A 20,368-nucleotide genomic window follows, 5' to 3' on the forward strand; every position below is an offset into this window, starting at 1 on the left:
AGTCGAGTAAAAGTCAACAGAAGCAAAGGCCAACAAAGGAGAGGTAAACAGTGCCCTTTCTCGGGGGAGATCTGAGAGCTTTGCCACAGAGCAATCACAAACAGTTGGTGAAAGCATTAGTTTGAAATGTGAAGATGTATCACACTGTAAAAACACAATAAAGCCAGTTTGAATGCAGTCTCATGTTGAGTCTGGGTGGAACCGGAAAATAAAACAAGGATGCTTCGTCTCGGTTGTGTTAATGCACCAGACCGTCACTCCTAGCTTTTCAGAGGAGGAGGCCTGAGCAGAAGGTGTTCCTGCTCCTAGCTTTGCTCCTGAGAGAAGATCAGCAGGAAGTGGGCAGGCCAGCAGGAAGTGGGGAGGCACAGATGTCAGAGTGGTTTATCAGGAACCCTGTTAAGAGAGCAGGGTTGGTATCCAAAGGCAGTACACCTGGGTTCCAGTGATAGTTCTCACACGTGCCAATCTCTTTTGAGCCTTGTTTCCTCATTTCTAAAATTGGGATACTAATAACATGCTTAAGGGTTGAAAAGATGAAGTGAGATCATATCATGAGAATATTGGCTCTATAAAGGGAAAGATCATGTCTTCCTTATATTCCTGTGCCTTGTCCACGGCAGACACTGGATATTTGATACATTTGACTATTTGATGTTAGTTATTACATATTACTCAGAAGATTACAGCCAACAGCTTATAGAAAAATTGCAAAGTGTCCCAGGGAGTCCTTTCTTTTCACTGTAATTTTTGCCGTTTTTATCTTGCCTTCAATAACTTCCCATTTAACAATAAAAACATAAAAATAAAAATAACTTCCCAAGATTCAAAGACTCTGGCAGGCTGAGCTGAGCTCCTCCCCATATCCCAGGCCATTCCCACTCTATCCAAGCAGCATTCTCGATCTCTAGGGTGTCAGCTGAACTACTCCAAGTTCAATTTCTGCCTGCCCTTGTGTCTAAGTCTGAGTTCAGAGTATCTTCTTCTTTTCTGTAAAAAGCTGGGAATTCCCCAGGGCGGATCTGAGTTTGCTTCTCTCTCTGCCTTCTCAGGGTTCATACCAGGAAAAACAGAGTGTACCTTGGAGGCTGGCTTTCCCTTCGGGAAGTGTTTGACTCTAAGGTTCAAGGAGCCATCTCCCCTTTTCACTTTGGTGTCCTTACCACGATGAGTTTCCAAATCACTGAATTTCTCTCATTTTATAGATGCAGAATCTAAAGCCCAGCGCAGGTACATTATTTATCTAAGGCTTAGGAGTCCATGCTTAGAAAAGGAGAAAAATCCCAAAGCAAGGGCATAATGGTGATGATAGGCTGGATGGGGATAGAAGGTGAAGGAGCGAAGTGAAATCAATTGCTGTGTGTTTTAAAAATAACTACCATAAGTTTTCTGTCTTTTGGGTTTTCCTTTTGTTTTTCCAACCCATAGTATTGCTAGCCTTCCCCTCTTCTCTAGTGCCTCCTGTTTCTCCACACTGCTTCTAACTAGACTTTCCCATAGACTCTGGCATCTATCAGATCTGTAACAAGACAGACAGCCTTTGGAGAGGCTGAAACCATGATCGCAGTGAAGTTAGAGTGAGGTGAAGCAACAAAGGCTAGCCACACAAAATCTTTCCCTTTTCCTCAGTTCTTTCACATGACCCGGCTTCCTTTTTTTTTTTTTTCCCCCTCTCCCTTCCATTGTGAGCCTCTTAAAGATAGGGGCTATATCTACATTCCATCAATTCTCTGTTGATTGTTGATAATCCCACTTGGGAGAGCTGGTTGCCTTTAACCTTTCCAGGACTCAAGCCAGTGCTCCGCTTTTAGAAAATGACGCGGATATTTCAGTTCTTAAGCATGTGGTATTCCTCCAAATGCTTCTAAGACCAACTCGTAGAAAACCACCATTCTATGTCAGATCCTTCTTGTCTCTCCCTTCCCTTTTTCTTCTGGCTTATTCTTATTCCCATACCATCATATCTACCAGAGTGTTGACAGGTGGAGAGCAGAGGTTCAGGTTAGAAGCAAAGAAAATACTCTGGCTAGGCAGAAACAAGAAATGCCATTAAAATGCGTAGAGAAGTGTCCTCCCAATCAACACAGGTAGGCAAGTTATAGACAGACAGCCTTCCTAAATGCTAGTGCTGAAGTAGGACCACCAAGAGCTAGCCAAGGACACAATCGAAAAAGAGATGCTCCTCCAACGCCCTGGGGCAGTACTCGCCAATGCCATAGGGACTGTACAGGAAGCAGTAATGGGCTACCACTTACATCAGCTTAGGCAACACCCAGAGGCCAGGCAGGGTTAGGGACAATCATGCAGAATGGCTCTGGTCCAGCTGGTGGCACTTACCAGCAGCACGGCTGGTCACTGCTGCCTTACGACTTAGGGAAACTGCCCTCTTTGAACCCTCAGTTTCATCATCTGTAAAATGGCATCCTTGCTGGGTTGCTAGAACTGCTACATAGCAGTTGCCAGCGTGAGCTCCTTTCCTTCACTCTTTCTGGGTCAGTCCGAGCGTTAAGGTTCCTGAGACTGCTTGTCTCCTCAGCTTCCCCCATCCTTGCCCAAGATGGGGCCATGTTCTCTGTCTCTTTCAAGTCTGCCTGGTTTCACGGACACCCACTCCCCACCTCCCATTCGCCTGGGGAAGCGGGAGACCCATCTCTTCAGTCCAGTCCTCCTGGGCACCCTGCCTGCCCCTCTCAACGCCTCGGGCCTCGGGCCGCGGCTCCTCGCCAGCGGCGGGGACGGGCAGGTAGGGAGGCCGGTGCCTACCTTCTCCTGGGCCCTGCTGAACTTCTTTTGCATCTGCTTGGCAAAGAGGCCGGCAGCGCCGCCCGCCTTGCCCTCAGCCATCCTGCCGACTCCCCGGGGATGGCCTGCCCTGGCCCTGAGCTCTGCGGTTTTCTGGAGGCCCCTCAGGAGGAAGTGCGGCTTCCCGGCATGCCTCACATCCGGCCCTGGTGGGCGGGCCTCCCACTTCCCCTGCCCCTGCTGGCCCTGCAAGGCGACCCTGTGGCTGCCTCAGGACCACCCCGAGGCCGCCCCAAGACCACTCTGAAACCACCCCTAATCCCAGTGCAGTGAGCCTGGGCTCATCCAGCGGCCACCCTGAGACCCGCCGCAAGGTCCACTAGGAGGCCCGCTGGAGCCCAGCCAGCGCTGACTCTTGAGGCCCTCCCCCTGTCCATCATGGTCCAGCTTGGGGGTGCGGCCCAGAGTAGCCAGTGAGGGGCCAAGTGGAGACTTCTGGAGTTTAGAATAGGGTCAGGGCCTGCCCTCAGGCGATGCTCATTCAAGACCAACTTCAAAGTTCTCTGGCTAGGCAGAAACAAGAAATGCCATTAAAATGAGTTGAGAAGTGTCCTCCCAATCAACACAGGTAGGCAAGTTATAGACAGACAGCCTTCCTAAATGCTAGTGCTGGAGTAGGACCACCAAGAGCTAGCCAAGGACACAATCGAAAAAGAGATGCTCCCCCAACGCCCTGGGGCAGTACTCGCCAATGCCATAGGGACTGTACAGGAAGCAGTAACGGGCTACTACTTACATCAGCTTAGGCAACACCCAGAGGCCAGGCAGGGTTTAGCTCTAAGGCATAGGAATACCTGCCCCATTGAACAGGGTTTTCAAAGGAGGGCCAAGATTCATTCGTTTTCAAAGGCCAGTTAGCTATAATGATCAGTACTGGAAAATAACTGAAGCAATTGGGTAGAAAATATTGTGATTTCCACTCAGCAAGAGTATTTATTGTATGGGAGAACGCGTTTCACTTATATGGGTATGCATACTGAGTTGCCAAGTACTTAGTTTGGGTTGCAATTTTTTTTTTTAATTTTTATTGGGGAATTGGGGGGATGGGAACAGCACTGGGGTATCAGGGGAAGGGGAACAGACAAGTTGCTGTCCTTTTGTTCTTCAGTCTAGTTGTGGAGGACGTTGCTTCACTGGCCCAAGTTGGAACCATCATGGCGCTCTTCCCGGGCGAGGCAGATCAGTCGCCGGCTTCTGGACGGCTGCTCACGGTGGCTGCTGGCCCCTCACGTTGGCTGCTGGCTACATATGGTAGCCCATGGAAACCCACTGCAGCAGGGGCTGCAGCCTACGTCGTCGCCAGCGACTCAGGGTGAGCTGTTGTTCAGCATCTTAGCTGTGGAGGGCAATATAACTGGCCCTCATATGTGGGATCCGAACCGGGGTCCTCTGGCGTCCCAAGCCAGTTCTTAATCATCGCGCCACTCGGCTGGCCCCGGGTTGCAATTTTTAAAGATAGAGAGCCTCTATCAGAGAGGTTGGCTCTAAGCCTAGAACTGGTCAAGATAGAATGCAGAAGTGGGACAGGACTCCAGACGTGGATTTGAAAGGGAGGAACAACTGAGGTCTTAGAGGTAGAAATGGGAGTCCTCAGGACAGCAGAGGATCTGATTGAAAAACACAGAAGAGTACAGAGCCTGTGCTGGGGATGGGGAGCAAATGTTTCTAGCTGGATAAACTAGTATGATGTACTAGAAGGAGGCAGGATGTGAAGACAGACTGGGGTGGAACTGCTGAGATTACAGCTGTTGCTTCTCTAGGTAGAAGGTCTCCAAATGGAAGCTCCTCCCTGATTTGTTTGAGGACATAGCTGGAAAATAGGACACTAGGTTTGAAGAAACCATTTACTCAAGGATTTTACAATGCATGTAGAATTCCCTTAAGGAAGGGAAGAGGGTCAAAATATACTTCCTAAGGAGTGGAGAGGGAAGCTGGAGACCTGAGACAAAATTAAAGACCCTTGTCTGCTATTGTTTCCCAGGTCATTCCCCTAAATAGACATACTGCACTCAGGGTCAACCATGTGATATGCATTCCTGAGTGTTGGGAAGCCAAGGATGAATTTTCAAAAATGTGATTCCTGACCTCAGATGCTGAATGTCCGTAGGTGGAGAAAGGTTGGTAAGCAGATGATTATAATGTTATGTTATACATGTTATTAATTTACAGGGAAAGATACAACACTTTCAGGTAATAGGCCAATAAGGTTTATTCTGAAAGTTAGCTGTGGGGATGGTCTAGAAGGGGCAGAGTGAAGAAAATGGAAATGAAGTTGAATGGGGAGAAGCCCCATGAATGGTGGTACTGTGTGGAAAACTAAGAGAAGATAGTGATAACAAGTGTATCACTAGCAGGAGTGACCTGTGTCACTCTCAGGAATTCACAGCGTCCTCAGCCATGCAGCTCAAACATTGCCTCCTAAGAAGTAAGAAACTCTCTTCAGTGCCAATCTCTTGGGAACTGAAATTGATGATCACCAAATCATGTATCGTTAGAGCAGAAACAATTTTTAGACTTAGAAGTTAACTAAATAGGGAAACTGAGTCACAGAAAGGGCTGATGACTTGCCCAACAGTACCCATTCCTCAGTTGTAGAACTGAGATTGGGAATACAGGCATCCTGACTCCAGCCCAGCCTCTTATAGTGTACACATTGTTCTAGAGGCTTCTGCTAACATAGCAGCCTACAAATTCCAGGACCAGTCTTAGTCGGTTGCTCCTGCTGTAATAGCTACCCACGTCCCTCTTGTCTGGTCCTCAGTGACTGCTCTGGAAAGCTGCTTCTCATTCTCTTAGCCTTCTCCTCTCAGTTCCCCCTTCACTTTATCATAGGCCACTCTAACAGACTGAGCCCTGGCCAGGATAGGGCAAATTATCAGCTTCCCAGTTCTCTGTGGTTTAGAGAACTCCGGATCCGGTTGCCTATTTTAGCCCCAGCCTTGAAGTGCTGGCTCATACTTATTTTGAGGCCCCATATTGTTGTCTCCTCTCCCTTTTTGTTCTGCTCCTTCCCCTCAATCCTTTCTTTTCTTTATTTAATATCTTCTTTTCTCCTTTTTTCTATTCGGTCCTTCCTAGTCTCCTTTCTAATTTGTCGCTTTTTTTGTCTGCTGGCATCTGGCCTACCACCTAATCCTATACTCCTATCTCTAGTGTATCCTAATATGAAGTTGTCATCACCCAGAACCTTGGGGTGAGCCCTTGTTCTAGGGACTGAAAGGGGAAACAAAAGATGGAGGAGCCCACAGTGTACCTGGGAGCGTCAGGGCACATTCAGTCACTCAGGAATATTTAAAAGCACTCTGTGCCTTTGAGTGTAGCAAATAATGCATAGGAGGAGGGGCAAATGGGCTGATTAATGGATAGATAGATCCTAAAATAATCCAAAAAGGATAACATAAAACCACTACCACTTGGCTTAGTTTGTGAACTAGTAGAGGTGGCAGCAAATGGCAGAACCAGCCCAGATGTGTGGTGAGATCCAACTTGGGTCTCATAACTGTACTTCTTCTAGAGGGCTTAATAACACATAAAAAGACTCAGGATGACAATGTGTATGCAGTTTTATTTGCTTTTCTATGTCTGGCTCAATAGTCTCCTAGAATGTTTTTTCCTTGATGGCCTCAAGTCCTGCTGTGGATTGAAGATCATCTTGGAATGGCCGTTGTACTCAGGAAAATGTTCAGTTGTTGGCAATGACCTGAAGGAAAAGCCAATTATATCCACAGTCAATTACTTCTGCCCATCTCCTTTCATTTTTCCTCAGGGCTCCTGGTTGAGTACTGGGCCCTGTACTGGGTTTATGGGAAGTTAAGAGGGTGGGGGGCAAGAAGTAGGTCTCAGCTATGTCAGAACAGTTCAATGTTATAGGCATAGACCCAGAACTCAGTAGCAAGGACAGACTTTGAAACAGTTGTGAGTCAAGGTTCATGCCACAAGACTCCAGAATATGTTTGAAGGCTGGAGGGCATAGGTGGAAGGCTCTCCCACTACGTTAGTGTAGTAGAGTCTCACCTAACCCTTAAGCATTGTTTACAGTGGTAAAACCTCTTTCCAAAGGGCAGAAAAAATTCTCATTATCCCTTAGAAAGAGCTTGTGGGAGAGATGCCTCTTCCCTTGCCCAGGAGCATGCAGGCCTTCTGAAGCTGTTTTGCCCTAGGCTAGGACAGCACTGACGTGTGCCTGGTTCAGATCTGTTGTTACCACCATCCTACCCTAAGCCATAAACAATATGGTGAAGGCTGCTTTGTGAGTATGTGAAGGGGAACTCAGGATGGCAGCATTATTGAGGGAAAGTACCCTACGAAGGGAAGAGAAAGGAGTAAAACGTATGAATGTGGTGAGGAAGATGGCTTCCCCTGCCCCACTTTTGCTCCCCAACCCAGCCAGTGTATGGGTCTCCAGGTGACTCTATATCAACCCGTCATTTGAGAGGACTCACATTATTCATCCAAGAGATGTAAGCAGATACCCGGGTGAAGACTGTGGGCTTCCTGGAGACATTACAACCCTGGCTGGACACAAAGCTGGTCACTCCATGGACAGCGTACTGGCCATTCACCATGCAGTTGAGGGGACCCCCAGAATCGCCCTGCAGGGAGGAAAAGCAGAGTCCTAAAATTCCAGATATTTTGATCTTTGGTCCTTTGCTTTTGCGTATACCATGCCCCTCCCCCCATCTCTGTTGTAAAATCCTGTGCAGTTTTAAAATTCCAATTCAAATCACCACTTTCTTCATAATTTCTTCACCAATTTCTTCATGAATCTTTTCTTTCTTTCTAAACAACCACGGTACTTCTTCTTTTCTTTTGCAGTATGTATGTTATGTTCTGCCCTGTATTTTGGTTTCATAATTTGTTTCTACCTCCCACGCATATCTATGAACTTGAGACAGGAACTATGTCTTGCTGATATTTTTCCTTTCCACCATGGTAGCACAGAACTTTGAACATATTAAGCTTAATAGCTTTTACTGACTTAAATTGAACCTTGGATGGGAGAAAAGGGTGTTCTAATGATTTCTTTATTCCCAGAATTTAGACCAATTGGTCTAATTAGACTTAGCATTTAGACACAGGGCAGGTAGTGAACACATATTAACTAAACTGGGGTGAAGTGGAGAGGTGATGAATTGGGTAGTAGTTACGTTAGAATCAGAGGAACCTGGGTTTAGAGAATATAATCTGGACACTCTTCTTACCCAGTTCTCAGAATGCCAGTTCTATAATTCCAGACATAAAATTGGAAGATATTTCTCTGGAGATCTGACCAATACAAGAGGGAAGACCTAAAGATACTGACATTGGAGGTCCCCCAGTGAAAGGGCCTAGACAGATCACCTGATAAATCAGTTCACTATAGATGAATCGGCTCAGAACTACCTATGAGCTTTTTACCATTCCCCTCTGAGATAAGAACAGATGGTCAAGGATTACCAAACATTTGAAGAAAGCCTCTAATATAAAAATAAAGATCTAAACAAAGAGACAAATAAACAAACAAACAAAAAATGAAGGCAGCCAAGATATGCAGGGAGAAGAAAACAAACAAAAAATTATGATTAATATTGCATCCATGGTACAAGAACAGCATGCTAGTAAACAGAACATTCAGAAAACAGAAAGAGCCTTTGGAAATTATGAATATGATCATAGAAATGAAAGACTGGAAAGGCTGGAAGATAAAGTAGAACAAAATATAGAGAAAATAACAAGAGGACCAATTTAGGAGGTAAATATGTGAATAACAAATTCTAGAAAGAGAAATTAAAATGGAGGGGAGGAGAGCATCAACAAATAAACATTTTCAGAAACAAAGCTTTGGAGTTCCCAGAATGAAAAAAAACACCTAGTAAGTATCCTTCATGATGAGTATATATTATGCAAATAAAAAAGACTATTAGTATTTTCCAGGGAAAGCAAAGTTAGGCAGGAAATGAAAATTAATCGTAGAATACATGGTTTGGTTTTGAATAGCATTTTACATAATCACAATAAACACTAAATGTTAATCTAATCGAGGGAGGTTGAGCTGGTGATAGGGAAAGTCCATGCTTAGGGGGCAAGTATGTATGTGTAAAAGGAAGAGAGCTCTACATCTTTCATAATGCCTGAACTGAAAAGTTAAGTAGCAACATAACAAAAGTATGAAGGCAGAAACCAAAAGCATCATTTGAAAAGAGTTGAAAGTGGTCCCTTCTGGGGAGAACTCAAGAGGTAGAAGGCACTAATGACTGTTCTTTTCCATTATTAAGCTTCATAGTTTTCTTTGCCACCTAAAGCAATTTCAGGCCTATAGCTTCAATAAGAATTAAAACTAAAAAAAGAACTAGAGAAAGAGACTAAAATTTCAAACTGGGGATACTTCTTTTAAAAAGGAACTTGCTGTACCCCACCCCAACTACTGCTTAGGAAAAGATGGGTTTTTTTAGATGATTGTATTAAAAACAAACAAAACAACCTACATCTCTTCCACTCAAATTCTAATAGGGATTTGAGAGTATTTCTGGGCTAGAGGACAGCAAGATAATTGAATCATACGTAATACTATTGTCTTATGCTAATTGACCGGAAAAAAAAACCCTGTGGCTCTGGGGAGTTGGAGGGCCTGGCTGAGGATTTTAGGACGGAAGGAAGAACTGAAAAAGAGCTCCGTAGGCGTGGGTGGATTGAGGTGAGAGGGGCTCAGTGAGTCCACCCTGAGGAAAAGGGTTGGGGACCCAGAAGTCTGAAAACCCAGAAGACACACTATTTGGGAAACTCCAGTGGGAAGGGACTCAGAGACACAATTGTCTCAGAGCGTTGTCAATTTGGAGTGGCAGGCAGAAGAAAAGTACTCCAGTTTTCAGTATTCAAGGCCCTGAGAGAGAGCAGAGGGAAGTGAATTAACGCAGAAAGATTAAGTATTAAGTGCTTATAGGTGAAGCTGGCTGGCAAGGACCTGGAAGAGGTTGTCTTATGCATCAGATCCTTTTTTGTTTGGCATGTAGGGAACCCAGGATACAGGAATCTTAAGTTTTATACTGGGAAAGCCCTGGGAAAACTGGGATGAGTTGGTCAGCTTACTTCCATAGTTCTACAGGCTCACAAAAAAAATCTGATTCTATTACAGCCAGCCTTCCAGCCTCCTGCTGGCTTCTCTTCTTCTTCCCTCTGGCTTGGATCTCGCGTTTGATCTGCAATCCTATCCTTTTGCCCATTAATGCAGGAAAACCCAGTCCTGGATTAATCCATTCCCTACACATGGGTCTTTGAGTAAAATGGAGTGAATCATATACCCACATGGTTATTGCGTGGTCTCTAACCTCAACCTATCAGTAACATTTTGGAGGCCAGTCCTTTTCCCACTCACTTTAATTAATCCAGTCCCAAATAACTCTTGCCTCTTCACTTTCAGCATCCAACCTGACTTCTAATTCATGAGTAAATAGAAGCAATAATGCAGAACACCTGTTAACATCCAAATGCCCAACATGCACATTCTTTCATGTTCATGCACATTTTGGTGTCCCTCTTCCTGTTCAAAGCCAGCTCCACCTGTGCTCTTGGTTCCATCTTTTCCGTCTCCGCTGGGATCTTGTGCCATCCAGTTATTCCCTCTCTTTCATTCTGTGGGATCCTTTCCTCCGCCTATTTCACACATTCAGTTTTCCTCCCTCTTAAAAGGTCCACTCTCTCCTTGACTCTTAAAGCTACCAGACTTTTTGTTGTTGTTCCTCTCTTTCATCCAAGATTCTTGGAAGAGTAGTCTGCATTCCTTGCTATGTTTTTTTATTGCCTTTTCATTCCTTATCCTCCGTCAAGCTTGAGCCCTCACCACTCCACTGAAACTGTTCTTGCCATAGTTCCCAGTGACTCACCTATCGCCAAAGTAGTCCCTTTATCTACCTTGGCTCCTGGCTGCACTGTTTACTATGTGATGACCTATCAGTACTTCCTGAGATTTTGTAAAACCCTTATTACTACATTTTTCTCTTGCCTGTAATCCCTCTTAGATCTTTATGGGTTCTTTGTCCTCCACCTATCCCTGAAGTACTCAGGTATTTATGTTATTATAGTTCTTCTCTCAACTCACTGATCTTTTCTCTTTCTACTTGCCCCTGGTGTCACCTCCTGACATTCCCTAGTGTGGTAATAGTTTATGTTCTAGCCAAGGGGTCAGCAAACTTTTTATGTCAAGAGCCAAATAGCAAATATCTTACACTTTGCAGGATGTACAGTCTCTCTTACAACTACCCAACTTAGCAAAAGCAGGAAAAACAATATGTAATGATCAACTATGGCTGTGTTCCAATAAAATGTGGGTTTTTTTAATGAACATTGAAATTTTATATTTTTTAATATGTCATGACATATTGTTCTGTTATTTTTCCCCAACCATTTAAAAATGTAAAAACCAGTCTTAGCTCATAGGCCAAAAAAAAGCAGGCAGCTGGTGCTGGATTTGGAGGCTTGTGAGCTGATCTCTGTTCTAGCTAGCTGGAGGTAACACTCTATAATTCTCTGTGTGTCCTAGATTTTTGGCCCATGCCTTTCTTCGTGCTGTTCCCTCTGTCTGAACATGTTTTTCCCTTTCTCCTGTTTAATCATCAGGACTCACTACAGACTCCACTTTCTCTGGGAAGGCAAGTCTTTTCTGACCCCAACAGGTAGAGGTAAGTGCCCATCTTTTGTGCTCCCATATCACCCTATGAATATCTTTATTATAACACTTAACCACATTGTATTATAATGCTCTATCATATGTCTGCTCTCTCCATGCCTCCCCTAGACACTGTTTGATTCACATTTATATCCCTAGCACTTAGCACAGTACCTGGCATTTAGATAATTAAGAACATTTGTGAAACCATGCATTAAAAAATCTGTAAGGTGGTATAATGTTGATTGATCTTGTCTAAATAGACGAAGATTCTAATACATACATACATATATATATATATATATATATATATATATATATATATATATATATAAAATCATAAAACTATTTTGTGCATTTTCCTCTACTATTACATTCACCTGTATGTATTGCTGTAACTAGTACTGGGGTAAAAGGGTGATGGTGGAGGAGCTACAAAAAAAATTGGGATTGATGGGAGGGGAGTTACCTTATACAAAATAACAACCACCACTCCAGGCCCAGCCCCACTGGATCCATAAAAAAATCTAGGTCATGAACAAATTCTTAAGAACACACACATATAGCAACATACAAATGTTGGGCCACATACAAACTTTTGAAGTGGGGACATTAGGCAAGATGTATTTTAAGTTTCCTTTCAACTTTGAGATCCTGAGAGAAGTTACTAGACAGAATCATTCTCATTTAGATGCTAGAGTGGAAAGCTGAGTCTGTACTTGGGGGTGTGAGTAGCTGTGGAATAGGGTGTGAGGAAAAGGTGGGGGGTGGTAGGCAAGGAGGGGAGGAACCTGGGGTGGGACTTCTGACAGTTCCTATGTGTGTTCACCTGACATCCTGAGCGAACTCCATCTCCTCCAGCGCACACCATGGTGTTCTTCACAGTGGAGCCCCAGTAGGAGGTGCTAGAGCAGGTGGAGTAGGACACGGTGGGCAGGTAAGCCTGCTGCAGGGTCTGGGCCAGCTGTCCGTTGGCTGAAGAAGACACACATCATTGGAGGTCAGCCCCAGATGCTCTCTAGGGGAAAAACCTTCCCCACCCTCCCAAACCTTCCCAAGCTCTGATGAAAGCTGAATTCAGGGCAAGCTCCTTCTTTCTGCCCATTGTATGTCACAGATATGCCTCTTCTCTCTCTTTATATGGAATGTATAGGCCCCTTCCTACAGGGAGTCATCCTTGATTACATTCCAGGCTCCAAACCACTAATCCTACGCCTGCCTTTTTTTTTTTTTTTTAACTCATGGATACCTTAGCTAAGTAACTAGAATGGTCTTATTTGTCAATAACTTATCTGCCTGTCCTGCTTCCTCCTTACACTATAAACCCCATGAAGCACAACTGGGACTGTGCACCCTTGTTTCCATTTCTTTTTTTTTTTTTTATTGTTAGTTTCAGGTGTACAGAACAATGCAATAGTTACCCTTTTCACCCTCACAAAGTATGTTTCCATTTCTTAAGAGCTTGGTGCAGATTTCCTTTATCTTGTTCTTCAACTTTTCAAAACCTTTGCACATGAATTATTTCCTTGGATCCGTACAACAACTCTTTCATGTGATAGATCAGGAAGTTGAACCACAATGACATTGAGTGAACTGAGAGCAGAACTGGATAAGAAGTATGCTGGTTCCAGGTTTTCCCAGTCCATTGGCTGCTCATAGCAAGGCCTTGCCTCTCCCCCAGAGCTCAGAGACTGCCTGGTGGCTGACAGACTTCCTTGTCAGGCCTAGCATCTCTGCCCTTCTTAACTACCTCTGCTCATAGCCTCTCCCACCTTTCCATGTTATCTGAATGACATCCCTGTGATGACCTTCTCTGCCTTGACTTCTCTGGACCTACAGCCACCCCTGGTTCATTCACTCCAACCCACAGCCCAGGGACTGTCTATGGAGGTAGCACGATGGTGTACTGACCACCAAAGTAGGAGCCAGGATACCTGAGTTCTGGCCTCAGCTAAGTAGTTACTAATTAGTCACGTGATCTTGTAAAGGTCTTTAATTTCTTTGGGCCTCAGTTTCCTCACGTATAAAATGAAAGGCTGGTACATAATGCTCTCTGAGGTAAGTTTTTTTAGTTATCGGACTCTATGAATCTCTGACTTGATGATTGCATGGCCTGCTCTTAGCTTGATTTCATGTCTCTGTTATTTTTATCTCTGATTCCTTTGGTTTCTGGTCTCTGGCTATGAACACCCAGGACCCCAGAAGCTCAGATAATCCAGATCTATGTGGTGGATGGTGCCCATGTAGGTGACTTACTTCTGGTCCTGCCCCAGCCTGTGATGTAGCAGGGAGTGTTGTTAGGCAGGATGGTTCCCTCCTGTGGCAGAACACCCAACTGGACGTAGCGGTTGAGGGTAACTGTCTGGGCCAGGCGCAGCAGGGCGATGTCGTAGCTGCGGGAGGACAGGGGACTGCTCACTCACTGGATCAGGCCTTTTTTCAGGTCAGTATGTGCGCAGGCCCTCACTGAGCCTTAGTGTCCCCAGAAAATTGGGAGTAAATGATTTTGAAGAAGGAAGGGGCTGACTTGCTCAGTCTCACATTTGAGGCACCATCCATTTGGATTGTTAGGACAAATGTATTTAACAGCAGCACCTGCTGGTGAGGCCTTGGGGTTGTAGTCTAGCTCTGAGCCCTGCAACCCGGGGGGATGGAGCTTACATCTCTCAGTTATGAGTGGAGAATCAGGAAGGAGCAGAGTGATGTGATGATGGTCACACAGCAGAGTTCCCAAGAAAAACAGATATAAAATTCTGTGCAGTTCTGAAAGCTCTGTAGAAATATCCCAATAACGCGAACCCCCATATTCTATAGAATTGACCACCATTTTAACTACTTCTTTTGCAAAACTGTACAGCTCAGTCTTGCGGGAATTTTCTCATGTAAGAGTCATTTTAAGAACCTTTCTTTTGCTGATGGAGCCTATTCCATAAAATAAATAATACATAACAATAAAAACAGAAACATTAAACTCTGCAGGGAAGGAGCTTTAGGTGATCCAATTATACAAACCAGCCTACATCAAATAAATACCAAAAACCTTTAAAAAACTCTCAAGCTCTCCAAAATCTAAATTCTCAAAGCCCTACTGGATGAATGTGAAGGAAGCCAAGACCCTACCGCTAGCTAGTTAGCCCTCCGCTGCCCAGCCCAAGGCCAGCCCAGCCTCGCCCTTACCCGGCAGCCACGTTGTTGCTGTTCCAGTATGGATGCACCACGATCCTCTGCACGTTCACGTACTGCTCAGTGCCGTCGTTCTGGCTCAGGTTGTGGTCTCCAACCACCACACGGAAGGTCATCTGGCTGGTATGAGAGAAAGAAGCCCTGAGTGATTCAAGGGGCTCACATCTTCTTTTAGAGAAAAGTTGGGAAGCCATCTTGTGTCTTTAGGACAGGAGCCCATCTTATCTGATCAAGGCAGAGGAAGGAGGAAAGACCCTGGACGATGAAATAACAAGCTGTCTGATTTCCTAATTCACTAACTTGTGGGAGTGACAAAACTACCATTAACTTCATTTCCCCAGTTTATTAAGCTAAAAACATTATAGGCTGAATATCTCATAACCTGGGAGAGGTGTGGTAAGCGTAAAGGAAATAATGAATGGCTCTCAGTCCACAGAGAGATTTTGAGGGAAGTATAAATTTCTAGACAAGCGGTTCTTAAAGCATGGTCCATGGACCAGAAGCATCAGCATAACCTGGAAACTTGCTAGAAATGCAGATTATCAGGCTTCAACCTGGACCTACCAAATCAGAAACTGCTGGGTGGGGCCCAGCAATCTGTGCCTTCCAAGTGATTCTGTTACATGCTCAAATGAGAATCATTGCTCAAGACAAATATGGAAAAATTGTTACCAGTCAGGAATTGACTGGGCACTTAAATATGTACCTACTTATCCCTCACAATAACTCTACGAAGTAGGTACTGTGCCCCACTTTAGAGATAAGAGAATGAAGACTTAGAGAAGCTAACTAAGTCATCTAAGGTCACATAGCTAGAAGAAGTTAGAACAGGATTTGAACCTGAGCTTGCCTGATGCCAAAATTTGTACTCTTCATTATATTCTACTGCCTCCCCACAGGCTCCCAAACACCCACTTAAAAGAATCTTGTCCTGAGTGGTCAGAGATACATACTCCTCCAGATGGGCCAGACTCTTCCAGGGGCTCAGAAAAGCTGGTCTTTGTTTTTCTCACCTGTCCACGCAGTGAGCAGCTGTCATCACCCAGTTCTGTCTGACGAGGGTCCCTCCACAGGTGTGATACCAGCTACCTCCAGACAGGTACTGGAGGGAAATCTAGATGGGGAGAGAAGAAAGGAGAGATAGGTGGTGCTTCTTAAAAGGCTTTGCCCCAAACTACATGTTACCCCCTTAAATTCCTGCCATCTCTCAGAACATTCTCCAACTTTCTGGGCTAGAGAAGGCACATAGGTTTCGTTTGACCTGCCAATAGCTGTTGATTGGTTGGTAGTGGCACCTGCAGTGGTGATGAGAAGGGGAGCGGAGATGCCTCTGGGATCAGTGGGAAATATGCCCCATTGTTTGGTGATGTTTTCTGGGTACATGGATGCAGGGTTGGGGCAGGTAACAGCACACACAGAGTGTATTTTGCACCCGTACTCTAGATGGCCGCAAAGGGCCAAGAACCCAGGACCTTCTACCGTCATTTCCTCTTGGGAAGGAAATGCTGCCCACAAAGCTTAGGTCTCAGAGCTTTCTCTTCATTGTTTTCAAGATATATCATGTTCATCCCCTTCAGCGAATATTTTAGAAACACCACTGGAATGCTGCTTGTTAACAGTTCATCTCTTCACCTTTAGCACCTCATATTACACAATAGCTCCACTCCTGAAAACTGAGGCTCTAACTTTTGTAAATTGAATTGAATTTTAATTGCAAGGATTCCTTTCAAAGCGTGGCTATTCACCAGTTAACTCGCTAGTTTTACACATTTAGAATTGCTTAATTCAGAGCCTAGCTGTCTTGTTACGAAAGTGGAAACTCTTTAAATAGCCAAATAAGCAACTTGCCCTGCTTGGGGGTGGGAGCGCGCTTGAATGCATGACACACACTGTATGGAGGTGTGTGTGTGTGTGTGTGTGTGTGTGTGTGTGTGTGTGTGTGTGTGTGAAGGTGCATGGCGTCTGAGGTGTGGGCCCTATTAGTATGGCACAAGCGGTGTTGCTGGGAGTGTATATGTGGTTTGTGTTTGGATGTGCACCTGGGAGAGTGAGTGTGGTTGACGTTTCAGTTCCCTCCTCCAATCTTTTGCATTAAAAGAAGCCACCTAAGCCCGGTCCCATTTGTCTTTAAAATCTAGAATCCAGGCAGTTGGAGAGCTTTCTGCTGATAAGGATATACACAGACACATATAGTAATGTATACCAGCGCCCAGGCAACTCTGATTGTCTTGGAAGCCTGGGGCTGTGCAGAAACACCCACCTGAGAGGGCCAGGAGTTCCTCTGGGCCTCAGTCCCTCCAACCACCCTGGGGTTGGTTTCTGGAAAGTCCTGGGTGCTGTGTCCTTTGTGGGGTAGAAGAAAAGTGAGTGATGACTAAGCAGGGGTCAGCCCAGGGTGGGGGTGGGGGTAGCAGTTGTGCTTGGTCTGCACATTCACAGTTCCTCCCTACCAAACCAGGGGCCCAGCTGTGAGTTCCCTGAGCTCCTTTTGAAAATAGGGGCGTCTGAGCGCCTTCAGTTTTCCTTGGGTGTCTCCAGAACTCACCTGCTGTGAAGGACCTGTCTCAAATCCCCAGGCTACGGTCCCAGAGGCACCTTGTGGTCTCAGCCTTTCTCAGACTCATCCCTTGGCCTGAGAGGACACCCCTTTTCCCTAACGCCCGCCCCGAAACACAACACCGCTTGGCAGGATTCTCTAGGGGGCAGGGACAGCAGTGCACATCCTCAGCGGGTGCCCAGCTAAGGATGTCTTCTTGCCAGTGGGGGTGGTAGGGAATCCCAGGCCCCTGGAAGAGGCTTCTCTCTCTTCTTCATGAGGGGCTTACATGGAGAGTGACCCTGACCTTTTCTTCATGGGCCCCAGGAGAGTGAAGTTTTTGTTAGACTCACAGGCAGCGCCCCACCCACCCGGGGGTGAAGAGCAGGCCTAGGCTTAGGGATAGCTTTTTGGCCCTCCTGCTCAAATCCCCCTCCCTAGAACTCAGGCCACATGACCCACTTACCATAAAGGACCAGGGCCGCAAAGACCAGGAAGCGTAGCATGTTGCCTGCGGAGTAGACCACTGCCCCTTTCCATGAAACAAGCCCTCTTTATATTCCTCTTATCGGCAGCCTTGCTGACCTTCTTCCTGCCAGCTGGCAGGGCTGTGGGTGTAAGGCAGGGAAAACCACAGGTGACATGGAAACACAAATGCAAAGATTTCTTTTCAAGTAAACTAATTTATCTGTTGTTCAAAGACAGAACAAGGTCGAGGCTGAATTAATCATCTGCTTTTAGTTGAAAAGCATCCAACAAACTCTTTTTCAGGAATAAGATGGAGAATCAGGACTGGCTTTTCCCTCAGGGTGCTTCCCTCATAGTCTGTCACTGCCTGCTGTCCTCAGTGGCACTCGAAGCACAGAGACCCATCCTGTGCACTAGGAGGAGGGAAAAGAGTTGTTAGCAAGAGGAAGGGAGAGCAACATTACCCTGTGCAAAGAGGGAGACAGGACGTTCCCCGAGGATGAAGACATAGGTGTACATGCGGGGAGGCAAAAGCAAAATAGTTTCAGTAGAGGGAATTCTCATGGAAGAGGGTACTGAAAAACAGGTCTGGCGAGACTCAGATGGAGAGCCAAATAGAGAGCTCCCAGAGGAGAATGTGGAGCAGGTTAGAAGATGGAGCCCTGGGGATAGGGAGATAGCCTGAGGGCAATGAGAGCAGAGGGCAGGGGGAAGTTCGTAGAGGATGAAGGAGGGAGGTACTTGTGCCTTGAGGTAGGCAGAGGACTTTGGGCTGGGAGGCCCCAGAGCAGAGGACTATGGGTGGAGGGTAATGTAGGCAGAGGGAAACCTAGAGGCAGGCAGGAAAGTCACCAGATCCACCTGGGGCTTTTGTTCCCTAGACACTCCAGAATTCAGGCGACGTGACTGCAGGTGCTAGAGAGGCCCAGCAAAGCTGTTAGAAGGAGTTCTGTACAAACTGTCACCTTTTCAGGTCTTGGAGCTATTTAGGGGAATTGCACTATGATGCTCAGGTAACCTGGAGGGCTCCCTCTCCAGTCTAACCCCTAAGAAGTCTAGCACAAAGTAGAGCTTGGGAAGGAGGACTGAGCTGGGTTGCAGAATCAGGGCCTCTTTTGTCCTTCTTCTCACACCTCCCTGCCTCCTCTGGAGACAGCTCTAGTCTCAAGATGAGAAGTTTAAGAGGCGGTTTTAGAGCCCCCTAAAGGTTACCCCTCAACATCACATACACTAAAGTGAACCTTTCAGGGCAGGGCCAATATCACATCCATCTTTGTACCTGTGACTTAGCCCAGAGAAGCCCAATCTGTATTGGCTTAAAAACTAAACTCTTTAGGACTGCACTTAAGACCCTCACAACCAGTGCCTAATCTACATCATCTCCTATGCTGGTCATACTCTTTTTTTCGTTGTTGTTCTCCCTCTTAGGAATAGGCATAAGCAGTGGCTTAACTTTCTTTTTTTTTTAATCTTTTAAAAATTTTTGGTTACAGTTGATATTCAATATTATATTAGTTTCAGGTGCACAGCATAGTGGTTAGACATTTATATAACTAACAAAATGATCCCGTTAAGTCTAGTACCCACCTGTCACCACACATAGTTATTACAATATTATAGATTATATTCCCTAACCTGTACTTTACATCGCTGTGACTATTTTTAACTGTCAGTTTGTACTTCTTAATCCTTTCCCCTTTTTCCTGCAACTCCCAACCCTCTCCCTTCTGGCAACCATTAGTTTGTTCTTTGTATCCATGAGACTGTTTCTGTTTTGTTTGTTTATTTTTCAGATTCCACATGTAAGTGAAATCATATGGTATTTGTCTTTCTTTGTCTGACTTAGCATAATACCTTCTAGGTATATCCATGTTGTCGTAAATGGTAAGATTTCATTCTTTTTTATGGTCGAGTATTATTCCATTGTATATATACATCACATCTTCTTTATCCATTTGTTTTTGATTGGAACATTTAATCCATTTACATTTAAAGTAATTATTGATAGGTATATAGTTATTTCCATTGTAATAACTGCTGATTGTTTTGTAATTTTCTGTTTTTTTCATATTCTCTTGCTCTCTTCTCTTGTATGTTGGTGACTTTCTGTATTGTTATTTTCAGATTCCTTTCTCTTTATTTCTTGTATATCTCTTGTAGATTTTTTTGTTTGTGGTTACAACGTGCTTCATATATACCAAGCCTTATTTATAGCAGTCTGTTTTAATTTGATGGTTGCTTAAGTTCGAACACATTCTAAAATCACTACCATTTTTACTCACCCTCTCCACATTTATGTTTTTGTCATTATTTTTTTACTTCTTTTGTGTGTATGCCTTAATTTACTGTTGTAATTACACATGATCTTCCTACTTTTGCCTTTTAACCTTTGTACTGGCTTTAATATTAGCTAATAAAGCCACTGCTTTTATTATGTATTCGCCTTTGTCAGTGAGAATTTTTTTCTTTGCGATATTTTCTGATTCATATTTTTGATTTTTTCTTCTTCTTAAAGAAGTTCTGCTAACATTTCTTGTAATACTGGTTTGGCGGCAATGAATTCCTTTAGCTTTTTCTTGTCTGGGAAGCTCTTTATCTGTCCTTTGATTCTAAATGATAGCTTTACTAGGTAGAGTAATCTTGGTTGTAGGTCCTTGTTTTTCATCACTTTGAATATTTTGTGCAATCCCTTCTGGCCTGCAAAGTTTCTTTTCAGAAAGCTGACAGTCTTATGGGAA

At 44.8% G+C, this 20,368-nt stretch overlaps 1 protein-coding gene across 1 annotated transcript; it reads right to left on the minus strand.

Annotated features, from left to right (window-relative positions):
• Nucleotides 1-6,351: 6,351 nt before the first annotated feature.
• Nucleotides 6,352-18,950, minus strand: CELA1 (chymotrypsin like elastase 1). Its single transcript, XM_019623907.1, has 8 exons — nt 17,629-18,950; nt 16,887-16,969; nt 15,640-15,740; nt 14,621-14,746; nt 13,700-13,836; nt 12,273-12,418; nt 7,245-7,394; nt 6,352-6,502 (listed from the first exon to the last, which is right to left on the minus strand). The coding sequence occupies exons 1-8, from the start codon at nt 17,666-17,668 to the stop codon at nt 6,485-6,487; spliced, it is 801 nt and encodes a 266-aa protein (XP_019479452.1). The 5' UTR covers nt 17,669-18,950; the 3' UTR covers nt 6,352-6,484.
• Between the last annotated feature and the right edge of the window lie 1,418 nt (nt 18,951-20,368).

This window comes from Hipposideros armiger, unplaced genomic scaffold (assembly GCF_001890085.2).
Source record: "Hipposideros armiger isolate ML-2016 unplaced genomic scaffold, ASM189008v1 scaffold_569, whole genome shotgun sequence".
NCBI lineage: Eukaryota > Metazoa > Chordata > Mammalia > Chiroptera > Hipposideridae > Hipposideros > Hipposideros armiger.

Bases quoted from the DNA above. Each gene is read 5' to 3' on its own strand.
- CELA1 (XM_019623907.1), bottom strand. From the start codon at position 17,668: ATGCTACGCTTCCTGGTCTTTGCGGCCCTGGTCCTTTATG. The intron at 12,419-13,699 runs GTAAGTCACCTA...TGTCTTCTTCAG, and splicing joins AGGCTGGGGCAGGACCAGAA to CCAACGGACAGCTGGCCCAG. The intron at 7,395-12,272 runs GTGAACACACAT...TCCTCCCTGCAG, and splicing joins GAGTTCGCTCAGGATGTCAG to GGCGATTCTGGGGGTCCCCT.